Source organism: Pelophylax lessonae, assembly GCF_965119305.1.
Source record: "Pelophylax lessonae genome assembly, chromosome: 3".
Classification (NCBI taxonomy): Eukaryota; Metazoa; Chordata; class Amphibia; order Anura; family Ranidae; genus Pelophylax; species Pelophylax lessonae.
The window spans coordinates 16,150,144-16,177,229 of record NC_138770.1 but is presented as its reverse complement, the minus strand read 5'-3'; the positions used below and the strand labels follow the sequence as shown (position 1 = coordinate 16,177,229).

At 49.5% G+C, this 27,086-nt stretch overlaps 1 protein-coding gene across 1 annotated transcript in view; it reads left to right on the top strand.

Moving 5' to 3' along the window:
• The window catches only part of LOC309550230 (uncharacterized protein), a gene marked incomplete at its 5' end in the record, with an annotated part of 1,091,635 nt that overhangs the window by 71,561 nt on the left and 992,988 nt on the right, over positions 1-27,086 (top strand). The window contains one exon of the mRNA XM_082250641.1: positions 856-1,858. Within this exon, the coding sequence (XP_082106767.1) occupies positions 856-1,858 (1,003 nt within the window). The remainder of the gene's footprint in view (positions 1-855; positions 1,859-27,086) is intronic.

The window sequence follows — 27,086 nt, the reverse complement described above, 5'->3', positions numbered from 1 at the left end:
ATATCTGATGATCTGATTGGAGGACAGACTTTTACATGGTAATAATAATGTGATAACATCCTCCAACTTTGGAACCTTAAACAGAAAGTGATAATGAGGGAGGAGTCAGTAACCCAATGATGGTGGTCTTCAGGATCATTCCAGTCTTCATCTTGGTTGTTCTCCCCCCATCCTCACTCTCTGACCGCTGTTATTCATGACTAAATCATGGACTAAATAAGGAAGTGCGGGACTTCTTGTGTTGGGAAGATGGCAATGAGTGATAGAGGGGGAGGGGACACTCGTCCTATAATCCCCTCATCACTGTCACTCCTATAAAAGACAGTTCTCGTTGTTTCCTCACTCTCTGACTAAGGTCCATGAATAAAGAAATGAACTGGTAGGAGATCAGAGGACCCATTTACTAGTTACCTTGAGGGGGGAATTGTAAGATCCTCAGAGACAAAGCTGCCTGATGTGGGCGGAGTCCTGGTTTAGGGGAACCAATCTGCTGATGTCTAGTAATGATCTTTGTATTTCTATTTTAGTAGATGGACGGGAGATGAGGAAAACCTCAGAGGATTGTCTCACTTTGTCTCCAGACTGTAAAGTAGAAGATGAGGACATCACACAGTATAGTCCAGGAGAAAACCCGGCTACCACAAATGTCCATCCGGGACCACGCAGTGTAGATGAACCATCGTATTCCTCTTATCCTGGGGAACCTCAGACTGTGAGGGACAGTGCCGGACCATCGTATTCCTCTTCTCCTGAGGAACCTCAGACTGTGAGGGACAGTGCCAGACCATCGTATTCCTCTTATCCTGAGGAACCTCAGACTCTGAGGGACAGTGTCGTCCTTCCAAAAGATAATAGGTTCTCCTGTACTGAGTGTGGGAAGTGTTTCCCTTTTAAATGCAGGCTTAATGTGCATAAAAGATCTCACACCAGTGAGAAGCCATATACCTGTCCTGAGTGCGGGAAATGTTTTTCATGGAAATCCACTTTTTCCAGACATCAGAGATTTCACACGGGGGAAAAGCCATATTCCTGTTCTGAGTGCAGGAAATGTTTTTCAGAGAAGTCCACTCTTTCCAATCATCAAAGATTGCACACTGGTGAGAAGCCGTATTCCTGTGCTGAGTGTGGGAAATGTTTTGCACAGATGTCCTCTCTTTACAAACATCAGAGATCTCACACCGGGGAGAAGCCGTATTCCTGTCCTGAGTGCGGGAAATGTTTTTCAGAGAATTCCACTCTTTCCGTGCATCAGAGATCGCACACTGGTGAGAAGCCGTATTCCTGTCCTGAGTGCGGGAAATGTTTTTCAGATAAGTCCACTCTTTCCGTGCATCAGAGATCGCACACTGGTGAGAAGCCGTATTCCTGTCCTGAGTGCGGGAAATGTTTTTCGCATAAGATCGTTCTTTCCACACATCAGAGATTGCACACCGGTGAGAAGCCGTATTCCTGTTCTGAGTGCGGGAAATGTTTTTCAGAGAAGTCCACTCTTTCCACACATCAGAGATTGCACACTGGTGAGAAGCCATATTCCTGTTCTGAGTGCGGGAAATGTTTTTCAGAGAAGTCAACTCTTTCCACACATCAGAGATTTCACACTGGTGTGAAGCCATATTCCTGTCCTGAGTGCGGGAAATGTTTTTCATTGAAGTCCAGTTTTTCCATGCATCAGAGATTGCACACTGCTGAGAAGTCATATTCCTGTCCTGAGTGCGGAAAATGTTTTGCACAGAAGCACCATCTTTACAGACATCAGAGATCTCACACAGGGGAGAAGCCGTATTCCTGTCCTGAGTGCGGGAAATGTTTTGCACACAAGTCCCACCTTTACAGACATCAGAGATCTCACACGGGGGAGAAGCCATATTCTTGAGAGAAATGTTCCTCACTGAAGTCCTGCCTTCCTGTACATCAGGGGTCCCACACAACCCTCGAGGTGTATTAGTGCCTTGAGTGTGGGAAATGTCTTCTATATGAATGTTGGTGGACATGTGGGGAAGAAGCACACCCTGATATACACCTCAGATATACTCCATGGCTGATTTTCATCATGTAAGAAACACTTCATAAGGAGATCAGAGATCACCAAAGGCATGGATGAAGTGTTGTCCCGTGTTGGCCATTGATAGCAGGAGAAAAATAAAAATGGAGTCATTACCTTTCATTGGCTGAGTACATTTTGTGTGGGAAGATTTCACAAACACTTACAGATCTGGTTGTTATAAATGTGTTGATGAAATGTGACCCGCATTCCTCCAGTCATGGTGAATTGGGATTTCCTATAATGGTCAGTTCCATCTAGTGACCATAATGTGCTTTCCTGACAGATGTCCATGGCAGGATATGTTTGGGTAGCCCCGCCCTTGTTCCTCACCCATAAGACCCCACCCCCTTAAATGTTCAGGATAAGCCAATGGTTGCGTTCCTTTTTTGTCCTCCTCACTTATAGGGCCATTTTTGCATGAAGTTTTCCTACCTATTAGAAGTATTGGTGGGCGGGTCTGGTGCTGGGCAGCTGTGCGGGATGTCTGGAGCTTCCTTTGGTTTCCAGAAGTCTTCCAGGATGTCCCGAGTGGTCATTGAGTCCCCAGCTATCAGCGGGGTGGTGTTATGGCACACATATGTAGAGGATCCATGCCTGGAGAGTGGGCCCTGCCATCGACAGCCATTTGCATTGCCTTTAAGTGGCCATTAAGTGTTAGACACGCAAAATTTGTTTCGGTACAAATACAAATTCGGACAAATGTTTGCTTATTCCTAGATTCGGATGCATCCAAATCTCCAAATGAAATAGTAATCAATTTAGTTGAAATCTGTTAAAATTTGTTTTTTTTATTCATTTTCGAATGGATTCCAACTTTTCAGAATGATTAGAATTCGGATCAGACGAAACATGATCGACCAATGCAAATTCTGTGTGAATAAATAGCTGGTTAAGTAGCAAGCCAGGAAGCCGGCCGCCTGCATCCTTAACAACCATGACTCATCAGCTGTCAGCGGGCTTCCTCACTGACAGATGAATGTAAAGAAAAGAATGCGGGCATTGCCCGGTGTTGGCTTGTGGTCACTTCTAAGGGTATGTAGACTTGATGACCTGACCAGGTTTGACCCCTCAGTCTCAGCTGGCCTGGAGATCACTCTGATTAACATAACACAGACAGTGTATGGTTGCTCAGAACAATCTGACGTATAATTTATTCAACACAGTATATATAACAAAACAGTATGATTGCAGTATAGGTCACACTCATGAAGACTTTTCAAAAGAACAATACATCTAGTATGTGACTAAAAAGACGAGATTTAGATAATAAAAGAGCTATGAACGTATTTATCAGAAATTGAAACATTCTAGTGCATGGGAATGCGTGGGTATGAATTTATGCAAGCTCATGATTTTCCAAACATGAGAAGCTGTGAAATATGTGCTGAAACTATAAAATGGATGCTGAAAACTTAAGATGGTGCACCCTTGGTTCATAATATTCTATCAATCCCCTCTTTTTAAATCCTATACATGATTTCATAATTTTGTTCCTCGTCTATCCCCTTCATTCAAACTATTTCTGTTTTGCAGACATGTTGGGAAGGGGCTGCACACCTGGCAATACATGCCACAATAAGCTTGAAGAGTGCATACAATACTATAATAAAAACTACTACAACCAAAAGCGATTTGTTAATGTAGTAGATATAATTTATCAAGTCTACATTTTTTGTTAATGGTAATTGTGGGGATAATTGATTCAAACCCCGCTGCCACTTGATCTCTAGCCTTAAATTAATTTAGGAACCCTCTTTGGCTATAAATCTGGCTTATTCCTGCAAAATTGCAACCTCCTGTCTATGTGTTTCTGCATTATCTTATGATGATAAGGGATTTAAAAAAATTGGTGTTATGTATTTATGTGCAGTATTTATAGTCAGTAGCAGATTCACACAGCCCAGTCAATGCTACACCCATTTGTTCTATTTCCATCTCATTCATTAGCACCTGTTTACTCAATGTCCGTAGTTCAATTGTTCAGAAGACCCACCTTTAGCTGTGTTTTATTTTTAATCTGATTTAAAATAAATAATTGTTTACTTTTCATCGGTTCTATTCCCCACCCAGTTTACCTTAAGAGCCGGTTCACATACAGGCGACCCGACTTCCCGGGGCGACCTGTGAAGTCACGGTGCACAGCTCGCACCGCGACCTCGGAGCGGCATGTACGGACTTCATATCATTGAAGTCAATGCAGGTCGCTCCAGGTTGCCCCAAAGTAGAACAGGACCCTTTTTCTAAGTCGGAGCGACTTGTGTTGCTCCTATTAGAACGGGTCCTGTGCTACTCTATGGCAGGCGACCCACGGCGACTTGTCAGGCGACCAGGTCGCCTGACAAGTCGCCCCCAGTGTGAATGGGGTCTAAATGAAAAAATCTAAAATATATCTAATCTAAAGTGTAGATTCCTACTTCCCTTTCCCTGTCTGAATGACCAACTCAGAAAATCTTATTCGGCTATGTTAGGGCTGAAAAATATCCAGAATAGAAAAAATAGAAAAACGAAATGTTGGACTAACAGGACAACAGTAAACTTTTAATTTTGAAAGCACAGGAGTGGGTATAAACATCAACCCAGGGGCGTTGCTAGGTGGTAAAAAGACCAGGGGCTGCAGCCCGAAGGTAAATTTGATAACCCGTCCCACCCAAGCTCCACCCAATGCCCGCCCCCGCCCCTTTCCTGCCCAATGCCCCACCATAAAATTACTCACCCTTCACAGCTATAACAGGCACAGATGTTGGATGAGAAGCCCTGACCTCACAAATGTGCTTCTGGAAGAATAGAATCAGAATATTCAGGGAGGGAGAGGGGGATAAAGAGAGAGGGATAGAAGGAGAGAGAGGGATAGGAGAGAGAGGGATAGAAGGAGAGAGGGGGTATAAGGAGAGAGGGATAGAAGGAGAGAGAGGGATAGAGAGAGATACAGGGATAGAGAGAGTGTGAGAAAGGGATAGAGGGGATAGAAGGAGAGAGGGGGCTAGAAGGAGAGAGGGGGATAGGAGAGAGAGGGATAGAGGGGGATAGAAGGAGAGAGAGGGCTAGAAGGAGAGGGAGAGAGTGATAGAAGAGAGAGGGATAGATAGAGCTACAGGGATAGAGGGGGGAGAGGGAGTGAGAGAGAGGGATAGGAGAAAGAGGGAGAGAGAAGGAGATAGAGGGAGAGATAGGTGAGAGAGGGATAGGAGGAAGAGGGATTGGAGGAAGAGTGATAGAAGGAGAGAGGAAGGGATAGAAGGAGAGAGAGGAAGGGATAGAAGGAGAGAGAGAGGGAGGGATAGAAGGAGAGGGAGGGATGGAAGAAGAGAGATGGATGGAAGGAGAGGGAGAGAGGGCTAGAAGGAGAGAGAGGGATAGAAGAAGATAGAGGGAGGGATAGAAGGAGAGAGAGGGATAAGGGGAGGGGGTGGTAGTGAGGGAGGGGGAAGTAGTGAGAGAGAGAGGGGGGTAGTGAGAGAGGGGGAGGGGGGTAGTAGTGATAGAGGGGGGGTAGTGAGGGGGAGGGGGATGGTAGTGAGGGAAGGGGGTAGTAGTGAGAGAGGGGGAGGGGGAAGTAGTGAGAGAGAGGGGGGAGGGGGGCAGAGCCAGTAACACTTACCAAGTCCAGGAACCAGCGCTGACACCATCCATCCATCCCGCGGCTGAATCCTTCCTGCCCCGGCCAGCTTCAGTCAGTTTCTCTGATGGCAGGGAGGTGGGTGGAGCCAATTTCAGGCGCGGAGGATGAAAGCTCTGAATGCTGGGGGAGGAGGGGAAGCTGTGTGTGCACATACAGCAGTTACAATTGAGAGAGGGATAGAGAGAGAGGGGGATAGAAGAAGAGAGAGAGGGGGATAGGAGAGAGAGAGGGATAGAAGGAGAGAGAGGGATAGAAGGGGAGAGGGATAGAAAGAGAGGGATAGAAGGAGAGAGAGAGGGATAGAAGAGAGAGAGGGGGGGATAGAAGGAGAGAGAGAGAGGGATGGAGAGAGAGGGGGATAGAAGGAGAGAAAGAGGGATAGGAGAGAGAGGGGGATAGAAGGAGAGAGAGAGGGATAGAAGGAGATAGAGAGGGATAGAAGGAGAGAGGGATAGAAGGAGATAGAGAGGGAGAGAGAGAGAGGGGGGAAGGAGAGAGAGGGATAGGGAGAGAGAGAGAGAGAGGGTAGTGAGAGAGTGGGAGAAGGGGAAGTAGTGAGATGGAGGGGGGTAGTAGTGAGGGGGAGGGGGTATTAGTGAGAGAGGGGGGGGAGTAGTGAGAGAGAGGGGGTGGTTGTGAGGGAGGGGGGAAGTAGAGGGGGAGGGGGTAGTAGTGGGGGAGGGTAGGGAGGGGGGTAGTAGTGAGAGAGGGGGGTAGTGAGAGACAGGAGGAGGGGTGGTAGTGAGGGAGGGGGGTAGTAGTGAGAGAGGGGGAGGGGGGAAGTAGTGAGGGAGGGGGAAGTAGTGAGAGAGAGGGGGGTAGTAGTGAAAGAGAGGGGGGTAGTAGTGAAAGAGGGGGGAAGTAGTGAGAGAGGGGGAGTAGTGAGAGAGAGGGGAGAGGAGGGTAGTAGTGAGGGAGGGGGGAAGTAGTGAGAGAGGGGGTAGTGAGGGGGAGGGGGAAGTAGTGAGAGGGGGGGTGGTGGGGGTAATAGTGGGAGAGGGGGGGTAGTGAGAGGGAGGGGTGGTAGTGAGGAAGGGGGGTAGTAGTGAGAGAGGGGGAGGGGGTAGTGAGAGAGAGGGGGGTAGTAGTGGGGGAGGGGGCAGAGCCAGTAACAGTTACCAAGTCCAGGAACCGGCGCTGACACCATCCATCCTGCGGCTGAATCCTTCCTGCCCCGGCCAGCTTCAGTCAGTTTCTCTGATGGCAGGGAGATGGGTGGAGCCAATTTCAGGTGCGGAGGATGAAAGCTCTGAATGCTGGGGGAGGAGGGGAAGCTGTGTGTGCACATACAGCAGTTACAATTGGTCCCGCCCCCTGCCACCTTCCTCCCCAGCCAGCTTCTGTTTCTCCAAGCACGGAACAAGGGGGCCGAGCCCCGCATATGGCCCCAACCACACCCGACATCAATGCTAAAACTTAACAGCTGCAATCACTCTCCTTGCAGCTGCCCCCCCCCCCCGAATCGCTGTGCTTTAATGTTACAATGCTGATACGTAGCCCCGAGTTCCCGGCCAAACCCAGGCCTTGGGACTTGGGGCTAATCATTTTTAATGAGCAACAGGAGACCCGGGGCCTTTGGGGAGCACACTCGGGGCTATAGCCCCGGTCAGCCCCCACCCCTGCCGACGCCACTGCGTCAACCTTTCCTTTTCAAGAGTTTAAAAGCGTAGAAACTTGTCAAAGTCCTCCAAACCTGGTGATGGACAGCAGAGTCTTAGACATCCGGTGATCAGGTCGCAGCTGCAGCACAACAATCGCAATGTAGTAGAAATGAAAGAACTGTAGAATACAAAGTCCATATCTTCCGGACTATTGCAGCCCACAAGTCATAAACGTGCAGGTACATAACCACCATGGTAGGTGGAACTTTACAGATCATTCAGGCACTTGATCATCAGAGCAGATAAAACAGTTCAGAAACTTCACTATCAGAACAATTCAGGTACTTGACCATGATAGCGGATAGAACAGTTCAGGTAATTGACCATGATAGCGGATAGAACAGTTCAGGTAATTGACCACCAGAACAGGTGGAACTTGCACCAACAGTTCAGCTGCTGATCAGTGACAAAGTCCTTATACACGGTTGCTGCTGTCAAAAGATTTGTCTTTCTCCAATATGCTTGTTGTGATTGATGTCAAGGCAGGTGTGTTACCAAGACTGTCAGTCACAACAAGCATATTGGACAACAGTGCTGTGGGGGCTGAAGGGGACACAGAAGGAAAGTACTATGGAGGCTGAAGGGGACACAGAAGGACAGTACTATGGGGGCTGAAGGGGACACAGAAGGAAAGTACTATGGAGGCTGAAGGGGACACAGAAGGAAAGTACTATGGGGGCTGAAGGGGACACAGAAGGACAGTACTATGGGGGCTGAAGGGGACACAGAAGGACAGTACTATGGGGGCTGAAGGGGACACAGAAGGAAAGTACTATGGGGGCTGAAGGGGACACAGAAGGACAGTACTATGGGGGCTGAAGGGGACACAGAAGGACAGTACTATGGGGGCTGAAGGGGACACAGAAGGAAAGTACTATGGGGGCTGAAGGGGACACAGAAGAAAAGTACTATGGGGACAGAAGGACAGTACTATGGGGGCTGAAGGGGGCACAGAAGGAAAGTACTATGGGGACAGAAGGGGACACAGAAGGACAGTACTATGGGGGCTGAAGGGGACACAGAAGGAAAGTACTATGGGGACAGAAGGACAGTATTATGGGGGCTGAAGAGGACACAGAAGGACAGTACTATGGGGGCTGAAGAGGACACAGAAGGACAGTACTATGGGGGCTGAAGAGGACACAGAAGGACAGTACTATGGGGGCTGAAGGGGACACAGAAGGACAGTACTATGGGGGCTGAAGGGGACACAGAAGGACAGTACTATGGGGGCTGAAGGGGGCACAGAAGGACAGTACGATGGGGGCTGAAGGGGACACAGAAGGAAAGTACTATGGGGACAGAAGGGGACACAGAAGGACAGTACTATGGGGGCTGAAGGGGACACAGAAGGAAAGTACTATGGGGACAGAAGGACAGTACTATGGGGGCTGAAGGGGGCACAGAAGGAAAGTACTATGGGGACAGAAGGGGACACAGAAGGACAGTACTATGGGGGCTGAAGGGGACACAGAAGGAAAGTACTATGGGGACAGAAGGACAGTACTATGGGGGCTGAAGGGGGCACAGAAGGACAGTGCTGTAGAGGGTATATGAAGGTGGGCAGAGGAGGACTCTGCTGTGGGAGGGTGATGTAAAAGGTGGCAGAGGTGGACACTGATGTGGAGGGTGAAGGGGGGCAGATTAGGACACTACTGTTGGGGGGGAATGGGGGGTGTCCGCAGTCTCTGACCTCCTCCGGTATCATGTTCGCAGCCTCTAACCAGCTCCATCCTGTATGATGTCCACAGCATCTGACCACCTCCCGTATCATTTCCGCAGCCTCTGACCACCCTCAGGTAAGTGACAGCGCTGCCAGGCCAGTCTAAGGGGGGGGGGGTCACTGATGTAAGGGCTAGGTGAATACAATAATGTAAGGGGGAAATGATATAAAGGTTTCCCCCTTATAGCAGGGAATCCCCCCCCTTACCTTAGTGTAATTAATCTGTGGAAGGTGGTCTCTGGTCACCAGAGTTCCCCCCCCCCCATCAGAGTTCTTGATATTCCTCTCTATATCAGAGTCTGTAGGATTCTCCCCTTACAGTGTGAAGGGGGAACTCTGCAGACCCTGATGTAAAAGGGAATTCTGATGTAAAGGGGAATGCAGTGGACTCTGATATAAGGTGGTTTCTGGTCACCAGAGCACCCACTTAAATCAGAGTTCCCCCTTAAATCAAGATCTGCAGCATTCCTCTTTATGTCAGAGTTACACTGTAAGGGAAATCCTGCACACTCTGATATATGGGGGAACGCTGTGCTGGCTGGGTTATATTAATCTGACCTTCATGTAAATGGAGAAATATGGTTTTTGACTTTTGTTTAACCTAAACACATTGCTAATAGCATTATCTACATGTTTATAGTTTAAGTATTGATATTTGCACGGTTTAGCACTGAAAACAGCCTGTTTATGTACATTTTTGCACTGCCATTAAAAAATGTGTGCCGTCCGTAAATTTTGGACGTTCTGCCAGTAAATTTCCCTCCAGGGGGTTGGCAACACTGGAGTTGACCCATCTATAAGGATATACAGTACATACACACACAGCACAAGAACATGTTCCCACTATGAGACGTTTCTCGGGGCTGCAGTTCCTCTGAGCTCCACAGAGTGGTGATCTCATTTCTACCCAGACAGGAAGTCTCTATGGAAGGCAGGAAGTGATGTCAGGTATGGACAGGAAGTGATGTCAACTACGGACAGGAAGTGATGTCAGGTATATAAAAGAATTTCCGGGTGAGAGGTGAGTGGGGAGGAGTGGAGACATCGCTGGGAGTGGCAGCAGAGGAGGTAATAAGATCTTATTTTTTATTTACACCCAGTAACCCCCCCCCCTGTCATGTCCATCTTCTTTCTCCATAGTCACTGTGACGTCTTTTATCACCAGCAGATGACGATACACACATATATTATTATTATACAGAATTTATATTGTGCCAGGGCCCTGGTGCTAGAAACTCCTGGTGCTTCCCTTCAAGCCTAGGGCTCTTCCCACTGATCCTGGGGCCCTTTATTACAGTCCCGCAGCGGGACCCTTTCACAAGTTCTGCAGTGGGCCCCTTTCCTGCCATCTTGGGGCCCTTCCCACAGTGGTGGAATGCCAGGGCCCGGTCGCAAGTGTGACCTTTGTGATCCTGGAAGTTCCCCCATTGGTGTCAGTAGTTTTTATTTTTTGGTACTTTAAAAGTATTATTTTTTTTATCATTTTATTTTACTTTTTTACAATGTCACTGACTATGACTCCATTCAGAAAAGGAAGGAGCTGGTAAATACATATTTACCGACCCCTTCCTGGTTCTCTATTGTGACACATCCCCTGCAGCAGCTGGCAGGAGAGGGAAGGGAGCACAGTGGGGGGGGGGAGCACACAGGGGCCCAGAGACAGCAGAACACAGGTGATCTGGATAGGAGGAGTGGCGGGGGCAGCATACAGAGGAACCAATCTCTTCCAGGAAAAAGGAGGACAGTGATTTCTCTACTTGCTGCCCCCACCACCCCTCCTATCCAGGTGGAGCATGGGGCTCGGTTGCAACCCCTGTAGTTACGCCCCTGTATTGTGCCAACAGTTTGCACAACGTGACTGCAGACAGTACAGTTACAATGCTCATTAGAGCTTACAATCTAAGAGGGAGGGTCAAAGGATACAAAAGACAATTACTGCGGGAGATGAGCTGATGGAGAAAATAAAACTCCAGTTAGGTGGGGCAGGAAAGGCTTCTCTGAAGAGAAGGATTATCTAAAAGTGTACAGAGTAGGAGATAGAAAGACAAATTGGGATAGGGAGTTCCAGAAGATGGGAGAGGCTCAGGAGAATCCCTGGAGTCAAGCATGGGAGGAGGTAACGAGGGAGCTAGAGAGCAGGAGGTCTTGGGAGGAACAAAGAGAATGTTTTGGTTGGTATTGTGAGACTAGGTTAGTGATGTAACTGAGAGCTGAGTTGTGGATGGCTTTGGGGGACACTGAATGGAGGCCAGTGGAGGGTTTGGCAGAGAGGGGTGGAGGACACTGAATAGAAACCAGTGGAGGGATTGGCAGAGAGGGGTGGAGGACACTAAATAGAAACCAGTGTAGGGTTTGGCAGAGAGGGGTGGAGGACACTGAATAGAAACCAGTGGAGGGATTGGTAGAGAGGGGTGGAGGACACTGAATAGAAACCAGTGGAGGGATTGGCAGAGTAGCAGATGCTGAGTGGTTGGTAAGGTGGATAACCCTGGCAGCAGCATTCATGATGGACTTAAGTGGGGTGGTAACCCATGTAAAGGTAATCTAATGAGGAGGAAGTTGCAATAGTTGAGGCAAGAGATGATCTGGGAGGGAACTAGGAGCTTTATGGTGTCATTGGTTAGAAAGGGGGGTATTTTGGAGATGTTGAGGAGGCAAGCTTTGGACAGTGATTGGATGTGGGGCCGAAAGGATAGTTCAGAGTCTAGGATTACACCTAGCACCATGAAATGCGGGGACGAGTGGATAGTTGAGAAGTTGATTTTGACACAGAAGTCATGGGCACATGGGGGAGGAAATATTATGAGCTCAGTTTTGAATAGATTGAGTTTGAGGAAGTTATGTGACATCCATGTTTATACAGTGGGTACGGAAAGTATTCAGACCCCCTTAAATTTTTCACTCTTTGTTATATTGCAGCCATTTGCTAAAATCATTTAGGTTCATTCTTCTTCCTCATGAATGTACACATAGCACCCCATACTGACAGAAAAACACAGAATTGTTGACATTGTTGCAGATTTATTAAAAAAGAAAAACTGAAATATCACATGGTCCTAAGTATTCAGACCCTTTGCTCAGTATTTAGTAGAAGCCCCCTTTTGATCTAATACAGCCAGGAGTCTTTTTGGGAAAGATGCAACAAGTCTTTCACACCTGGATTTGGGGATCCTCTGCCATTCCTCCTTGCAGATCCTCTCCAGTTCTGTCAGGTGTGATGGTAAACGTTGGTGGACAGCCATTTTTAGGTCTCTCCAGAGATGCTCAATTGGGTTTAAGTCAGGGCTCTGGCTGGGCCATTCAAGAACAGTCACGGAGTTGTTGTGAAGCCACTCCTTCTTTATTTTAGCTGTGTGCTTAGGGTCATTGTCTTGTTGGAAGGTAAACCTTCGGCCCAGTCTGAGGTCCAGAGCACTCTGGAGAAGGTTTTTGTCCAGGATATCCCTGTACTTGGCCGCATTCATCTTTCCCTCGATTGCAACCAGTCGTCCTGTCCCTGCGGCTGAAAAACACCCCCACAGCATGATGCTGCCACCACCATGCTTCACTGTTGGGACTGTATTGGACAGGTGATGAGCAGTGCCTGGTTTTCTCCACACATACCGCTTAGAATTAAGGCCAAAAAGTTCTATTTTGGTCTCATCAGACCAGAGAATCTTATTTCTCACCATCTTGGAGTCCTTCTGGTGTTTTTTAGCAAACTCCATGCGGGCTTTCATGTGTCTTACACTGAGGAGAGGCTTCCGTCGGTCCACTCTGCCATAAAGCCCCGACTGGTGGAGGGCTGCAGTGATGGTTGACTTTCTACAACTTTCTCCCATCTCCTGACTGCATCTCTGGAGCACAGCCACAGTGATCTTTGGGTTCTTCTTTACCTCTCTCACCAAGGCTCTTCTCCCCCGATAGCTCAGTTTGGCCGGACGGCCAGCTCTAGGAAGGGTTCTGGTCGTCCCAAACGTCTTCCATTTGAGGATTATGGAGGCCACTGTGCTCTTAGGAACCTTAAGTGCAGCAGAAATCTTTTTGTAACCTTGGCCAGATCTGTGCCTTGCCACAATTCTGTCTCTGAGCTCTTCAGGCAGTTCCTTTGACCTCATGATTCTCATTTGCTCTGACATGCATTGTGATCTGGAAGGTCTTATATAGACAGGTGTGTGGCTTTCCTAATCAAGTCCAATCAGTATAATCAAACACAGCTGGACTCAAATGAAGGTGTAGAACCATCTCAAGGATGATCAGAAGAAATGGAAAGCACCTGAGTTAAATATATGAGTGTCACAGCAAAGGGTCTGAATACTTAGGACCATGTGATATTTCAGTTTTTCTTTTTTAATAAATCTGCAACAATGTCAACAATTCTGTGTTTTTCTGTCAGTATGGGGTGCTATGTGTACATTCATGAGGAAGAAGAATGAACTTAAATGATTTTAGCAAATGGCTGCAATATAACAAAGAGTGAAAAATTTAAGGGGGTCTGAATACTTTCCGTACCCACTGTATGTCCGTTAGTAAATTAGTTATATGTGAGGAGACTGATGGAGTGAGCTGAGGGGTAGAGACAAAGATTTGGGTGTTATCAGTGTAGAAATGGTATTGAAAGGCATGGAGGCTATGAGCTCACCCAGGCAAGAGGTTTAGATGGAGAACAGGGGTGGTCCAAGAACAGAACCTTGTGGGACCCCGATGGAGAAAGGAAGAGGAGAGGACGAAGTAAAGTTGTGACTCTGAAGGTGTGGTGGGATAGGTAGGATGAGAACTAGCAAAGAGTACAGTACAGTCACGGAGACCAAAGAATTGGAGTTTTTTTAAGAAGGAGGGGGTGGTCTACTGTGTCAAAGGCAGCAGAGAGGTCCAGAAGTAGGAGTACAGAATAGTGTCCATTGAATTTGGCAGTTAGCAGATGATTTGGGAGTTTAAGAAGAGCAGTTTCTGTGGAGTGTTGAGGATGAAATCCTGATTAAAAGGGATCAAGAAGATTGTCAGTGAAATTGGCGCTCAGTTGGTTGTAGACTAGACATTCAGGAAGTTTGGAGGAAAAGGGGAGCAAAGAGATGGGGTATAGGTTGTTAAGATTGGTGGGGGCCAATGAAGGTCTTTTTTAAGTATGCGAGTGATGCCAGAAGAGAGGGAGTGATTGAAGATGTTGGATAAAAAGTGTAGGATAGAGTCAGAGGGTGACCGCAGTATTTGCAAGGGTACTGGGAGCAGGTGGTTAGGTGGGTGTTGAAAAAAGTTTAGCAACCTTGTGTATAGTAGCAGAGTTGATTGTGTCTGTGAATATGGAGTGATATCTGTACAGCGGAGATCTCATCATGAATTATATCAATCTTATCTTTGGAGTGATTGGCGATCTCCTGGGCAGTGGATCAGTTAGTGGATGAAGGCAGTGGAGGACGAAGTAGGAGTTGAAGGTGGAGGAGGGTTGACATGGACAGGATGATAAGTTATTAATGATAGTGATAAAATAGGTCTGCTTGGCAGTAAGGGGACAGGAATTGTATTTTTGGAGGGCAGATTTATATTGGTTGAAGTCTTACACCTGAGGCGCTCAAGAGATGTTTTTTGAGACTTCTGGTGTCATCTGTTTGCCACGGTTGTAGGGGTCGGGGCCTAAATCTGTCTACTGAGGGGGGCGAGCTCATCCAGGGTGGAGGACAGAGATCTATTGTAGACAGAAGTGGTTAGATTGTGGCATGACATGGGTGAGATTTTGACATAGATTTGGTCAGTAGCAGGGAAGAGAAGGGTTCAGGTGGTTTAGGTGGCGAAGGTTTCTATGGGTAATTATTAGGTGGCTGGAGGGAGAGGAGGTGAAAGTCTGGGAGATTATGAAACTAATATTGTGGTGATCAGAGAGAGAAAAAGGATTGTTGGAGAGCTTGCACAGAGTGCATAGGTAGGAGAATACATAGTCAAGGGTGTTGGCATCAAAGTGGAAGCATGAATCTATTGCTTCAGGTCAAAATAGGAGGTTAGACTGAGAAGTTTAGAAGTAGCAGGAGTGTTAGTTTTAACAGTGATATTGAAGTCACCGAGAATAATTTTGGGAATTTCAGAAGAGAGAAAGTAGGGTAGCCAGTCATCAAGAAAGAATGATACGGGTCCAGGAGGCAGATAGATCACAGCACTTCTAAAAGAAACTGGGGAAAATCGATAAATACAATGTGCCTCAAATGAGGAGAGTGACAGAGAGGCAGGTGGGTGAAATACCTGAAAGATGCTATGTAGGGCTAGAAGGATTCCCACTCCACCTCCCTTCCATCCACAGGGTCTGGGATAGTGAGTCCAGTGAAGTCCATCATGGGAGAGGGAAGCAGGAGCAGTGTCACGAACCGGCAGGACTGGTAGTGGATCCTCTGGACCAGAGAGGCGATGGCGCGGGTTGTAATAGAGGACTGGTTCTAAGCAGTTACTGGTCTTCACCAGAGCCCGCCGCAAAGCGGGATGGATTTGCTGCGGCGGTAACTACCAGGTCGTGTCCCCTAGTAACAACTCGACCTCTCTGGCAGCTGTAGGACGTAGCAGAGGTCAGGGCAGGCGGCAAAGGTTCAAAGGCGAGTAGTCGGTAGCAACGGGTTCGGCAACAGGCAAAGCAAACTAACACAGTAGGGAACGCTTTCTCAGAGGCACAAGGCACAAAGATATAGTAGGAAGCTGTGGGAGGAGAAGGTATTTATGGGCAGTGCACAGGTGAAGCCTAATTAAGTCAGCACTGCCTCTCACATACCTTAACCCTTAATGACCACTTTGGGCCAGGCACCAATCACTGGTGCACTGGCCCTTTGAATCTAAGAGTCCCGGCGCGTGTGCGCCCTAGAGAGCGGGGACGCACACGCCGAGACTCTGGAGCGCTGCCTGGGGGCATACGCTGTGAGCGCTCCGAGGCCAGCAGGGGGCCCGAAGCGCTCAGCGTAACAGTACCCCCCCCCCCCTTTGGTCTCCCTCTCTTTTTGATACCGAAAAACTTGAGGATGAGGCTGCGGTCCAGGATGTTCTCCTCCGGCTCCCATGACCTCTCCTCAGGACCGTAGCCCTCCCAGTCGACCAAAAAAAATCTTTTCCCCCGGGAGATCTTGGTCGCCAAGATCTCCTTGACAGAGAATATATCGGAGGTACCGGCGACAGGGGTGGGAGAAACAAGCTTGGGAGAAAAACGGTTAAAGACAGCAGGTTTAAGAAGGGAGACATGGAAGGAGTTATGGATTCGGAGGGAGGGAGTAAGATGGAGCTGATAAGAAACTTGATTTGATACGACTCTTGATTTTATAGGGTCCCAAGAAACGAGGACCCAACTTGTAACTTGGGACCCTAAATCGGATGTACCTAGAGGAGAGCCACACCTTGTCACCCGGGCGAATTTCCGGAGGAGATCTGCGTCTCTTGAACCTTCATACGGGCGGAAGCCTTGAGGAGAGCAGCGTGGGTTTCTCGCCAGATGGAGGAAAAGTCCTGTACAAGACTGTCAACGCCAGGTACAGAAGAAGGAGTGGGAGACTGCGGCAGAGGTGGAAGAGGATGACGGCCAAAAACTACAAAGAAAGGAGACTTGTTAGAAGCAGAGGATTGTTTGTAGTTATAGGAGAACTCCGCCCAGGGAAGTAGATCAGCCCAGTCGTCATGGCGTGAGGATACAAAGTGACTCAGTCACCCAAAATTTGGTTCACCCGTTCTACTTGGCCGTTAGACTGAGGATGGTACGAAGAAGAAAAGTCCAATTTGATCCCGAGCTGAGCACATAGAGCCCTCCAGAATTTGGAGACGAATTGTACCCCACGATCCGAGACAATATGTTTGGGAAGGCCATGGAGACGGAAGATGTGTTGGAAAAATTGTTTGGCCAACATGGGTGCAGAGGGTAGACTGGGCAGGGGTACAAAGTGAGCCATCTTGGAGAAGCGATCCACCACGACCCAAATAACGGACTTGCCATGGGAGGAGGGAAGATCTGTAATAAAGTCCATAGCGATGTGAGACCAGGGAACTTCAGGAACAGGTAGAGGCAAGAGGAGGCCCGCTGGTTTCTGGCAAGGCGATTTATCCCAGGCGCAAATCATACAGGCCTGGACGAAGACCGAGACCTCTTTCTCCAGAGAAGGCCACCAGTACCTTTGGGAGATTAGTTGGAGAGATTTTAGCACCCCTGGATGACGGGCAAAAGGGGAGGCGTAGCCCCACTTGAGAATTTGCAACCGCTGACTTGGAGGTACATAGGATTTGCCAGGAGGAAGAAGGCGCAGGTCCACGGGAGCAACAGTAATAAGGCGTTCTGGAGGGATAATATATTGAGGTGTTAACTCGTCGCCCACCACATCAGAGGAGCGAGACAGAGCATCTGCCCTAATGTTCTTACAAGCCGGCCGGAAATGGATCTCAAAATTAAAGCGGGCGAAGAACAGAGACCAACGAGCCTGACGGGGATTTAATCTCTGAGCAGACTGGAGATAAGCCAGGTTCTTGTGGTCCGTGAAGATGTACACAGGATGTGTGGCGCCCTCTAGTAAATGTCTCCATTCCTCCAGTGCCAATTTAATAGCCAGCAGTTCCCTGTCCCCAATGGAGTAATTTCTCTCTACGGGAGAGAATGTTTTAGAAAAGAAGCCACAAGTTGAAGTCTTGCCCCTGGAAGACTTCTGGGTGAGGACAGCTCCGGCTCCCACCGAGAGGCATCCACTTCAAGAGAGAAACGCTTGGTGGAATCTGGTCTGGAGATAACGGGTGCGGAGGCAAAGGCGGATTTCAGGGACTGGAAGGCTTCCTTGGTTTGGGAAGGCCATGATTTGGGGTTAGCTCCTTTTCTTGTGAGAGCCACGATAGGAGCTACCAGAGTGGAATAGTGAGGGATAAATTGCCTGTAGTAATTCGTAAAGCCCAGAAATCTTTGTATGGCTTGGAGACCAGAGGGGCGTGGCCAATCCAGAACCGTCGAGAGCTTGGCTGGGTCCATTTGAAGTCCTTGGGCTGAGATCATGTATCCCAGGAAAGGCAGGGAGGTCCGTTGAAAAAGGCATTTTTCAAGTTTAGCGTACAGGCGATTTCTCCTAAGACCGAGTAAGAACTTGTCGCACATGGACCCGGTGTTGGTCCAAATTGGAGGAAAAGATGAGGATATCATCCAGGTATACGACCACGCAGGTGTAAAGTAAGTCCCTGAAAATATCATTGACAAATTCCTGGAAGACAGCAGGGGCGTTGCAAAGGCCGAAGGGCATCACCAAATACTCAAAATGGCCGTCCCTTGTGTTAAAGGCGGTCTTCCATTCGTCTCCCTCACGGATACGGATCAGATTATAGGCCCCTCGAAGGTCCAATTTAGTGAAGATCTTTGCCCCTCGGAGACGATCAAATAGCTCAGAGATTAGAGGCAGAGGGTAAAGGTTCTTGATGGTAATTTTATTAAGGACCTCTGTAGTCAATGCAGGGGCGGAGGGAGCCATCTTTTTTTGTCACGAAGAAAAAAACCGGCCCCTGCAGGAGAAGAAGATTTTCTTATGAATCCTCTCTGTAGGTTCTCACGTATATAGTCGGACATGGCAAGAGTCTCAGGAGGTGAGAGAGGATAAATTCTGCCCCGAGGTGGAGTAGACCCGGGTATCAGGTCGATCAGGCAATCAGAGGGTCGGTGAGGAGGAAGAACCTCAGCTTGTTTCTTGCAGAAGACATCCGCAAAGGAATGGTATGGCTTGGGCAGCCCAGGAGGCGGAGAAACTTGCCTGTTTGACCAGAGCAGGCTTGAGACAGCGGTCAGAACAGGAGGAACCCCAACGCAGGATCTCACCGGTGGACCAATTCAGGACAGGACTATGACGTTGAAGCCACGGCAGACCCAGGAGGAGTTCGGAGGAACAGAAGGGAAGGACAAAACTCTAAAGTCTTGGTATGAAATATTCCGATGTCCATCTGCAGAGGCTGGGTACGGAACTGCACGGTGGCAGAGAGTCTCTCACCGTTAACAGTAGAGATGAAAAACGGCTTGGGTAGACGGATTACTGGAATACGGTACTTGTCAACCAAGGAGGCGTGAATGAAGTTGCCAGCTGAACCGGAATCCAAGAATGCGGCTGTGGAGAAAGAGGACTTGGAAGAGATGATCAACTGCACGGGTATGATGGGACGTGGAGAGGAAGAATCCACAACTAGCAACACCTCTCCCACGTTTACTAGGTGCGAGCGTTTCCCGAACGCGGTGGACGGAGAGGACAATCTCTAAGGAAGTGCTCGGTACTGGCACAGTACAGACACAGTTTCTCGTCTCTGCGGCGGGCTCGTTCTTGCGGAGTCAGGCGTGACCGATCCACCTGCATGGCTTCCACGGCGGGAGGCCCAGTAGCGGGTTGAGGTGGACGCAGAAAAACGGGAGCCGGACGAGCTTTTTCCTTTTCAAGGAGGAGTTCCTCTTGTCTTTCGGCGAAACGCTTGTCTATCCTAGTGGCCAGCAAAATGAGGTCACTAAGAGTGGATGGAAGCTCACGTGCAGCCAGAACGTCCTTTATCTCACTGTTAAGTCCCTTCTTGAAGGTGGCGCAAAGGGCTTCATTGTTCCAGTTCAGCTCAGAGGCCAGGGTGCGGAACTGAATGGCATAGTCACCCACGGAAGAACCTCCTTGGGTCAAGTTTAGTAAGGCAGTCTCTGCGGAGGTAACCCGGGCAGGCTCCTCAAAAACATTCCAGAACTCTAGGCAGAAGCTCTGGACGGAAGCGGTGGCAGGATCTGCGTGGTCCCATAGTGGTGTAGCCCAGGCCAGGGCCTTCCCGGACAGCAAACTGAGAATAAAGGCTACCTTGGCTCGCTCAGAAGGAAACTGGTCGGACAGTAGCTCAAGGTGGAGAGAGCACTGCGACAGGAACCCACGGCACTGCTTTGGATCTCCCTCATATTTGTCTGGTAGGGACAAACGGATTCTGGAACCGGTGGCAACTGCAGGTGGAGGGGCTGGCTGTTGCTGAGAAGGCAGGAGCTGCTGCAACCTAGCGGTCAACTGGGCCAGCTGTTGACCCTGCTGGGCCACAATGGTGGTGAGGTCCGCTAGGCTTGGCAGGGGAACATCAGCGGGATCCATGGCCGGATCTTACTGTCATGAACCGGGAGGACTGGTAGTGGATCCTCTGGACCAGAGAGGCGATGGCGCGGGTTGTAGTACTAGAGGACCGGTTCTAAGCAGTTACTGGTCTTCACCAGAGCCCGCCGCAAAGCGGGATGGATTTGCTGCGGCAGTAACTACCAGGTCGTGTCCCCTAGTAACAACTCGACCTCTCTGGCAGCTGATATGGCGTGGTACACAGGGAGTAGGCAAGAGCGTAGTCGGACGTAGCAGAGGTCAGGGCAGGCCGCAAAGGTTCAAAGGCGAGTGCGAGTAGTCGGTAGCAACGGGTTCGGCAACAGGCAAAGCAAACTAACACAGTAGGGAACGCTTTCTCAGAGGCACCAGGCACAAAGATCCGGCAGGAAGCTGTGGGAGGAGAAGGTATTTATGGGCAGTGCACAGGTGAAGCCTAATTAAGTCAGCACTGCCTCTCACAAACCTTAACCCTTAATAACCACTTTGGGCCAGGCACCAATCACTGGTGCACTGGCCCTTTGAATCTAAGAGTCCCAGGCACGCGTGCGCCCTAGAGAGCGGGGACGCACACGCCGAGACGCTGGAGCGCTGCCTGGGGGCATACGCTGTGAGCGCTCCGAAGACAGCAGGGGGCCCGGAGCGCTCAGCGTAACGAGCAGCAGTGTTGGATTCATGAAGCCAGGTTTCAGTAACAGCAAGTAGTTAGTGATAAAGAGGTCATGGACAGAAGCTACTTTGTTACAGACAGAGCAGGCGTTCCGAAGAGCACAAGAGAAGGGGAGGCTGGTTTTGGGAAGAAGAGGGTTAGAAACTAAATTGTGTGGGTTGCTGCTCTTGCCAGAGGGCATGGGGTGATGGGAGTTTTGGGAACAGTTAAGGGATGGAGGCCCAGGGTTTGGGGTTTAATCTCTAGAGGTTGGGAGAAGCAGAAGGGTGAGGGAGGTAATATGGGATTGCAATTTATATGAAGGGACGTGCCTCAGGGTTCTGGAGGTTTTATTAGCATGTGGGTTTAGAATTAGCAGGAGTTGGGTGAGTGCTGTAATAGGGAGAGGACAGAAGTGAGGGTGATATATACAGGCTGTGGGGTGGAGAAGAGGGGTGAGGGAAAGAGAGATTAAGGAGTGAGGACACAACTGTGAAAAGGATTGGTTGAAAGCGCTTAATGCAGAGAGGAAGGAGAGCGGAATGGGGAAACAAGGTCACCTGCAGTCAGTTTGGTGCTTTTCAAAGTAGTTTGCTGTGTATTCTCGCTTTGTGCAATCGCTGAAGTGCAGAGCTGAAGTGCGCCCACTTAAATAAAGAACCCACTTATAGAAAGACGTGCGCTCCCCAGCCATATATAGTGTGGTAACGTCGATGTACCCCTTCAGGGTCATAGCATTGCCCCACTTACAGGGCTCAAACATTTCCTTCATTTTGGAGATGTCACCTTTTCCACCAATGATGACCTTCTCACCTCATCAGTCTATTGTAGAATTACTACACCTATACTAACAATGTCATGCTTACCCTTAACACAGCTGGTCAGACACTATAGCTGGCTTCTGTGTTCTGCGCCTATAGCAGCCTCCTTTTCCATAAGGCAAGCAGGCCTTCCAGTACTCAGTTGCCCCAAGGACTTAAACACAATGCTATGGTGCCTGGCCACCACACCAGGGCAGGAACAAACTGAGCACAGCAACCAGGTACTTACGTTTGGCAGACACGTAGAGTGGTTCAATGACAGTCCAGTTACAAGGCAGGCAAGGTTCAGAATAGTCAGGGTCAGATCTGTAGTCAAAAGGCAGGCAGAGTTCAGAAAGTAGTCGATATCCGAACCAAGGCTTTCAACAAGGGAATTCAAACAGCAGAGCAGGGCAGACAAACAGAGAGCTTGGAGAACGTGTTACAATTGCAATATAACAAGCATGAGACTGCGGGCTTGACTGGCTTCAATCAGGTTTGGTCTCCACCCAGAGACTGACCACATCAGTCACTTTGCAGATAGACAAACAAAGAATGCATCACAGCCAAAACCAGGATGCTGGAATGAGGAGCAAGAGCACAACTGTCAGGAACCATAAACCAGGCAGAGACAGAAAATGCAGTTAAAATCACACCTTTAATGTAATAGCAAAAACAACACAGAACAGGAACGTAGTCAAAAACAGAAGCCAGGGTTTGGAAGCCAGAGCAGGTAATCAGACAAGCCAGGATCAGAAATCGGCAATATCAGAAGCCAAAAATCAGGATTAGTGATCAGAAGAGACGTCAGCCAGGGCAAGTAGTAACAGGAACACAGCAAAGCCATACTGGATATGTTGACCAGGCAGAGGCACGGAGGAAATGAGCAAGGCAGTTTAAATAGCAAAAAGGGGCTGGCTGTAGGCTGGACTAATGAGGCAGGTAATGGTAACCAGGTGAGTCACTGTGGAAACAATGAGTGGCTGGTAATTACCCGACAGCTGAGCAGCCTCTGTGCACTGAGTAGAGAGCTGCTATTAAAGAGGAAGTAAACCCTCCTCTGACACTTTTACCTATAGGTAAGCCTATAATAAGGCTTACCTATAGGTACTGTAAATATCTCCTAAACATGTACCGTTTAGGAGATATTTACCTTACATGCAGCCAGTGACGTCACTGGTGCATGCGCTCTGAAGGAACGGCCGCTCGTGCCGTTCCTTCAGAGCCCCGTGCTGTGACCGTCGGCTCCCGCGCGCGGGAGTGACGTCACCGCGGCTACGGCCAATCAGATGGCCGAATGCCACGATCCCGGAAGAAGGGCGACTGGACATGTCGCCCGTCATAGAGGTAAGCGAGCGGCACGCAGGGGGCTCGTTCTAAGGTAAGTATTTGATAATGAGCTAGTATGCGATGCATACTAGCTCATTATGTCTTTCTCTTTCAGGATGGAAAGGAACATTTTTTTTTTTTTTCGGTTTACAACCTCTTTAATAGCAGAAGCCCAGCCCTGACAACAACACACTCCTGACAAATGAATTATACTACTTTTATTAGTGGGGGGGGGGGTGTATTTAGGGAGGATTGGAATATGTATGTCTTTAATTTTTAGGATTCAAATAAGAAGTAAGAGAAAAAAATGTAATTTGCAGTAAGTATCGTAAATATTTTTTTTTCATAACGATCCCAGTCTCAGATATTCATCCTAAAATGTGATCAGTAAAGTCTCCGGAACTCTCCGGAGTACACGGAGATCACAGGAATATGATGAGTCCTGAAAAAGCACACAGACAAAGTTCATCTTTAATTTTAGAAGAGGTGGGACGCACCCGGGAGAAATGATTCTTTCTCTTACGTCCTCCGACAGTCGCCGCCTCTTCATATTCGTCACTATTGGGTTATTGACCTTTGCTCCGTAGGAGTAGCTAGGCAACAGAATATGTTAATATCAAAGCTTTTTGCATATCCCACCCCTAGGGGGTGGTCCCCTCAGTCAATACCCTCCTGCTTCCTGCATTCCTACCTCAGTTTCTATTGCCTAGCTTAGGAGTTAGCAGGCTGATCCTGTGCTGGGGCTTTCAGCCTCAGCCTCTATTCTCTTTTCGATTTTATTTCGAGTGTTTTCTCTTTCTTTACTTAGCTGTTATTTTTCAGCACTAGTTTAGTTTCTTCGGATGAAGATGATCGTGCGGAGCTGGGTCTCGGGCTGGCCTCCCTGGTTATCCGGGGTTCAGGGCCAGCGGCTTCCCAGCCTGCCATCGAGCGTTCAGCTCAGGTTTCCCTGGCATATATGAATGACCCATCCCTGTTCGCTGCAGGGATGCTGCGGTGAGGTGGCTACCTCACCGGACGCCATTTGCGGTTTCGCACCGCAGTTCCACTGCGTCCTGGCTGCGATTCTCCCTGTCCTTAGTGCAGCGGTTTGATCGCTTGTGCGGGCTCCCCACGCAATCCGGATGGTAAGTGTATTCTGTGTGGGGACCTGTCTGTTTTGGGTGTCAGTCTGGGACTGTGGGACCCTGCATGTCTGTGAAAAATGTTGAGCTCCCTGTCAGTATAGCTGCCTTTCTGTGGGCTGCAAGGGGGGGGGGGCTCTCCTGCTCTGCTCTGTGTGACAGGCTGTGTTTTCTGTGATACATGCTGTATGCTGTGTGAGACATGCTTGTGTGACATGTTTTGGGCATACTGTGCGGCGACCGCTGCTGCGGTCCGCCATTTTTTTACAGCCAGCTTATGGTGGCTGGTCCTGTGTGGTAAGAGCGGCGTTTTGGCGCCAAACGCCGCCATTTTGGCGGCGATCGCTCAGGCCACATGTCAGCGCTGTTCTATATCTGCCTGTGGAGTCCTCAGCCAGCGGCCATGTTTGTGTAGCCTTACATAGGCTTTATAGGGGCGGTCAGTCTTGCATCACTTCCTTTTGCTCTGAGGACAGCGATCGGTGCAGCAGCCTGTGTGCTCTCTCCAGGTTTTACCTTTCCATATTCCTGTATTCCTTGCCTAGTATTCTTATCCCTGTGGGGGTCGGTGTGTTCAGTGGGTGCGATGGGCTACGCTCGCCGCGATCTTAAAGGGGCAGTACTCCTTTTTTTCCTACACCTACTGGGGTATGGATTCTCAGGAAAGCATTTGCAGGATGAACCATGTCCTCCTGCTTTACTGTCCTCTTATGGGACGCAGAGGAAACGCAAAACATAGCAGGTTTTTCCTTGCTCTGCAGAGTTTCAGCGCGCTGTTGATGAACAATGGCGCAATTTAAAGAAGCCTTTCGCTGTGCCGAGTAGGTTCAAGCTGCGTTATCCCTTTACGCCCGCTACTGATGAGCGTTGGTGTGTGCCGCCTCAGGTGGATCACGCAGTGGCAGTTTTGAATAAGTCTACTGCGATTCCAGCGGAGGATACCCCGGTGTTCCGGGACCCCACGGACAGGAGATTAGAGTCTCTTGCCCGCCATACTTATACGGTTACTGGTTCAATGCTGAAACCTATTTTTGCTTCCCTTATGGCAGCCCAGGCTGTCGCGGATTGGACGCAGATGCTCAGGAGCATCCTGGTGGCTGACTCTGCCCCGCCGACAACGTTGGCTATGGTGGATCAAATTCATCAGGGTGTCATGTATTTGTGTGATGCGGACTTGGATTTAGTCCCTTTGACTGCGCGCGTCCAAAGTGTGGCGGTGTTGACACGCCGTCTGATATGGCTAAAATGTTGGTCTGTTGACCAAGCGTCTCGCAAGACTTTAGCTAATTTACCCTATGCGGGATCTCGCCTTTTTGGCGAATCTTTGGATACTCTGATAAAGGGAATTTCCGGGGGTAAGAGCACGCTCTTGCCCCAGACTTACAAGTCTAAAGTTGTTCGTGGTAAGAAGACTTCCTCATTTAGACCCTCTCAGGGGTCCTTTCGTGCCTTTCGGTCGTACTATAAGGGCAAGCCCTTCAAAGGCCAAGGCTCCCAGAAGAAACCGTGGACAGGTAAGCAGAAGTCCGGCCAGTCCGGGTCCGCTGCTCATAACAATGCGGCCTGAAGGGGCGCCCTCACCCAGTTCTGGGGTGGGGGGACGATTGCTCGGTTTTCTTCAACCCTGGCTGGCCCGCGTTCGGGACAGGTGGGTTCAGGAAATCGTTCGATCTGGATACAAGATCGAGTTTCTCTCTCGGCCGGCGAGCAGATTTTTTCCCTCGAATCTTCAGCTGTCTCCGGAGCGCTTGCGGGATCTGCACCTGGCGGGGCGGGACCTGCGGGCTCAGGGAGTGGTGGTTCCGGTGCCTCATCGGGACAGATTTCGGGGTTTCTATTCCAATCTGTTCACTGTGCCCAGAAAGGAGGGCAAGGTACGTCCAATTCTGGACTTGAAAGCTCTGAACCGCTTTGTGCGGGTTCGCAAGTTCCGCATGGAATCTCTGCGTTCAGTGGTGGCTGCCCTGGTTCCAGGGGGAATTCATGGCGTCCATCGATCTGAAGGATGCGTATCTTCATATCCCCATTTTTGAGGGTCACCAGAGGTACCTTCGATTCGCCATTGCGGAGGATCACTACCAGTTCGTGGCGTTACCCTTTGGTCTTGCTTCGGCTCCGCGGGTGTTCACCAAGGTGCTTGCACCGGTTCTGGCCTTGTTGAGAGCCCAGGGCATCTCTATTCTGGTTCGGTCTGCGACCAGTCAGGGTCTGGTGAACGACCTGTCCATCACGATGCAGACTCTACAGAAGTTTGGATGGACGATAAATTTTCCAAAATCGACGCTATGTCCGTCGGTTCGTCTTCCCTACCTGGGAATGATCCTGGACTCTGTTCAGGCGAAGGTCTTCCTGCCGGACGACAAGCTCAGGTCGCTTCAGGAAGAAGTCAGGTCCCTCAGGGACGTTCAGTGCTCGTCCCTCCGGACGTGTATGAGGTGTCTGGGATTGATGGTCTCGGCTTTCGAGGCGATTCCCTTCGCCCAGTTTCACACGCGGGATCTCCAAGCGGAGATTCTGTCCAGGTGGGACGGGCGACCGCAATCTCTGGATCTCCAGATTTCATTAAGCCATCGCACCAGAAGGGACCTTCTGTGGTGGCTACAGTCCCCGGCGGTGTCGGGGGGGCAAGTCTTTTCGCCCTTTCTCGTGGACGGTGATCACCACGGATGCCAGCCTGTCGGGCTGGGGTGGTGTTCTGGGCATTCTGTCCGCCCAGGGAACTTGGTCGGAGGAGGAATCCTCCCTTCCGATCAACATTCTGGAGTTGCGAGCGATAAATCTCTGCCTTCGACGTTGGATGGACAGGCTGCAGGGCTGTCCGGTTCGGGTGCAGACAGACAATGCCACAGCGGTGGCCTACATCAACCACCAAGGGGGCACCAGGAGTGCCCGAGCGGCTCGGGAAGTGGCCGACATTCTGTCTTGGGCCGAGACGCACGTCCCGGCGATAACGGCGGTTCACATTCCGGGGGTGGAGAACTGGCAGGCGGATTATCTGAGTCGCCAGACCCTGGACCAGGGGGAATGGTCCCTTCACCCGGATGTCTTCCAGATGTTGTGCGCGAGGTGGGGTTCACCAGATG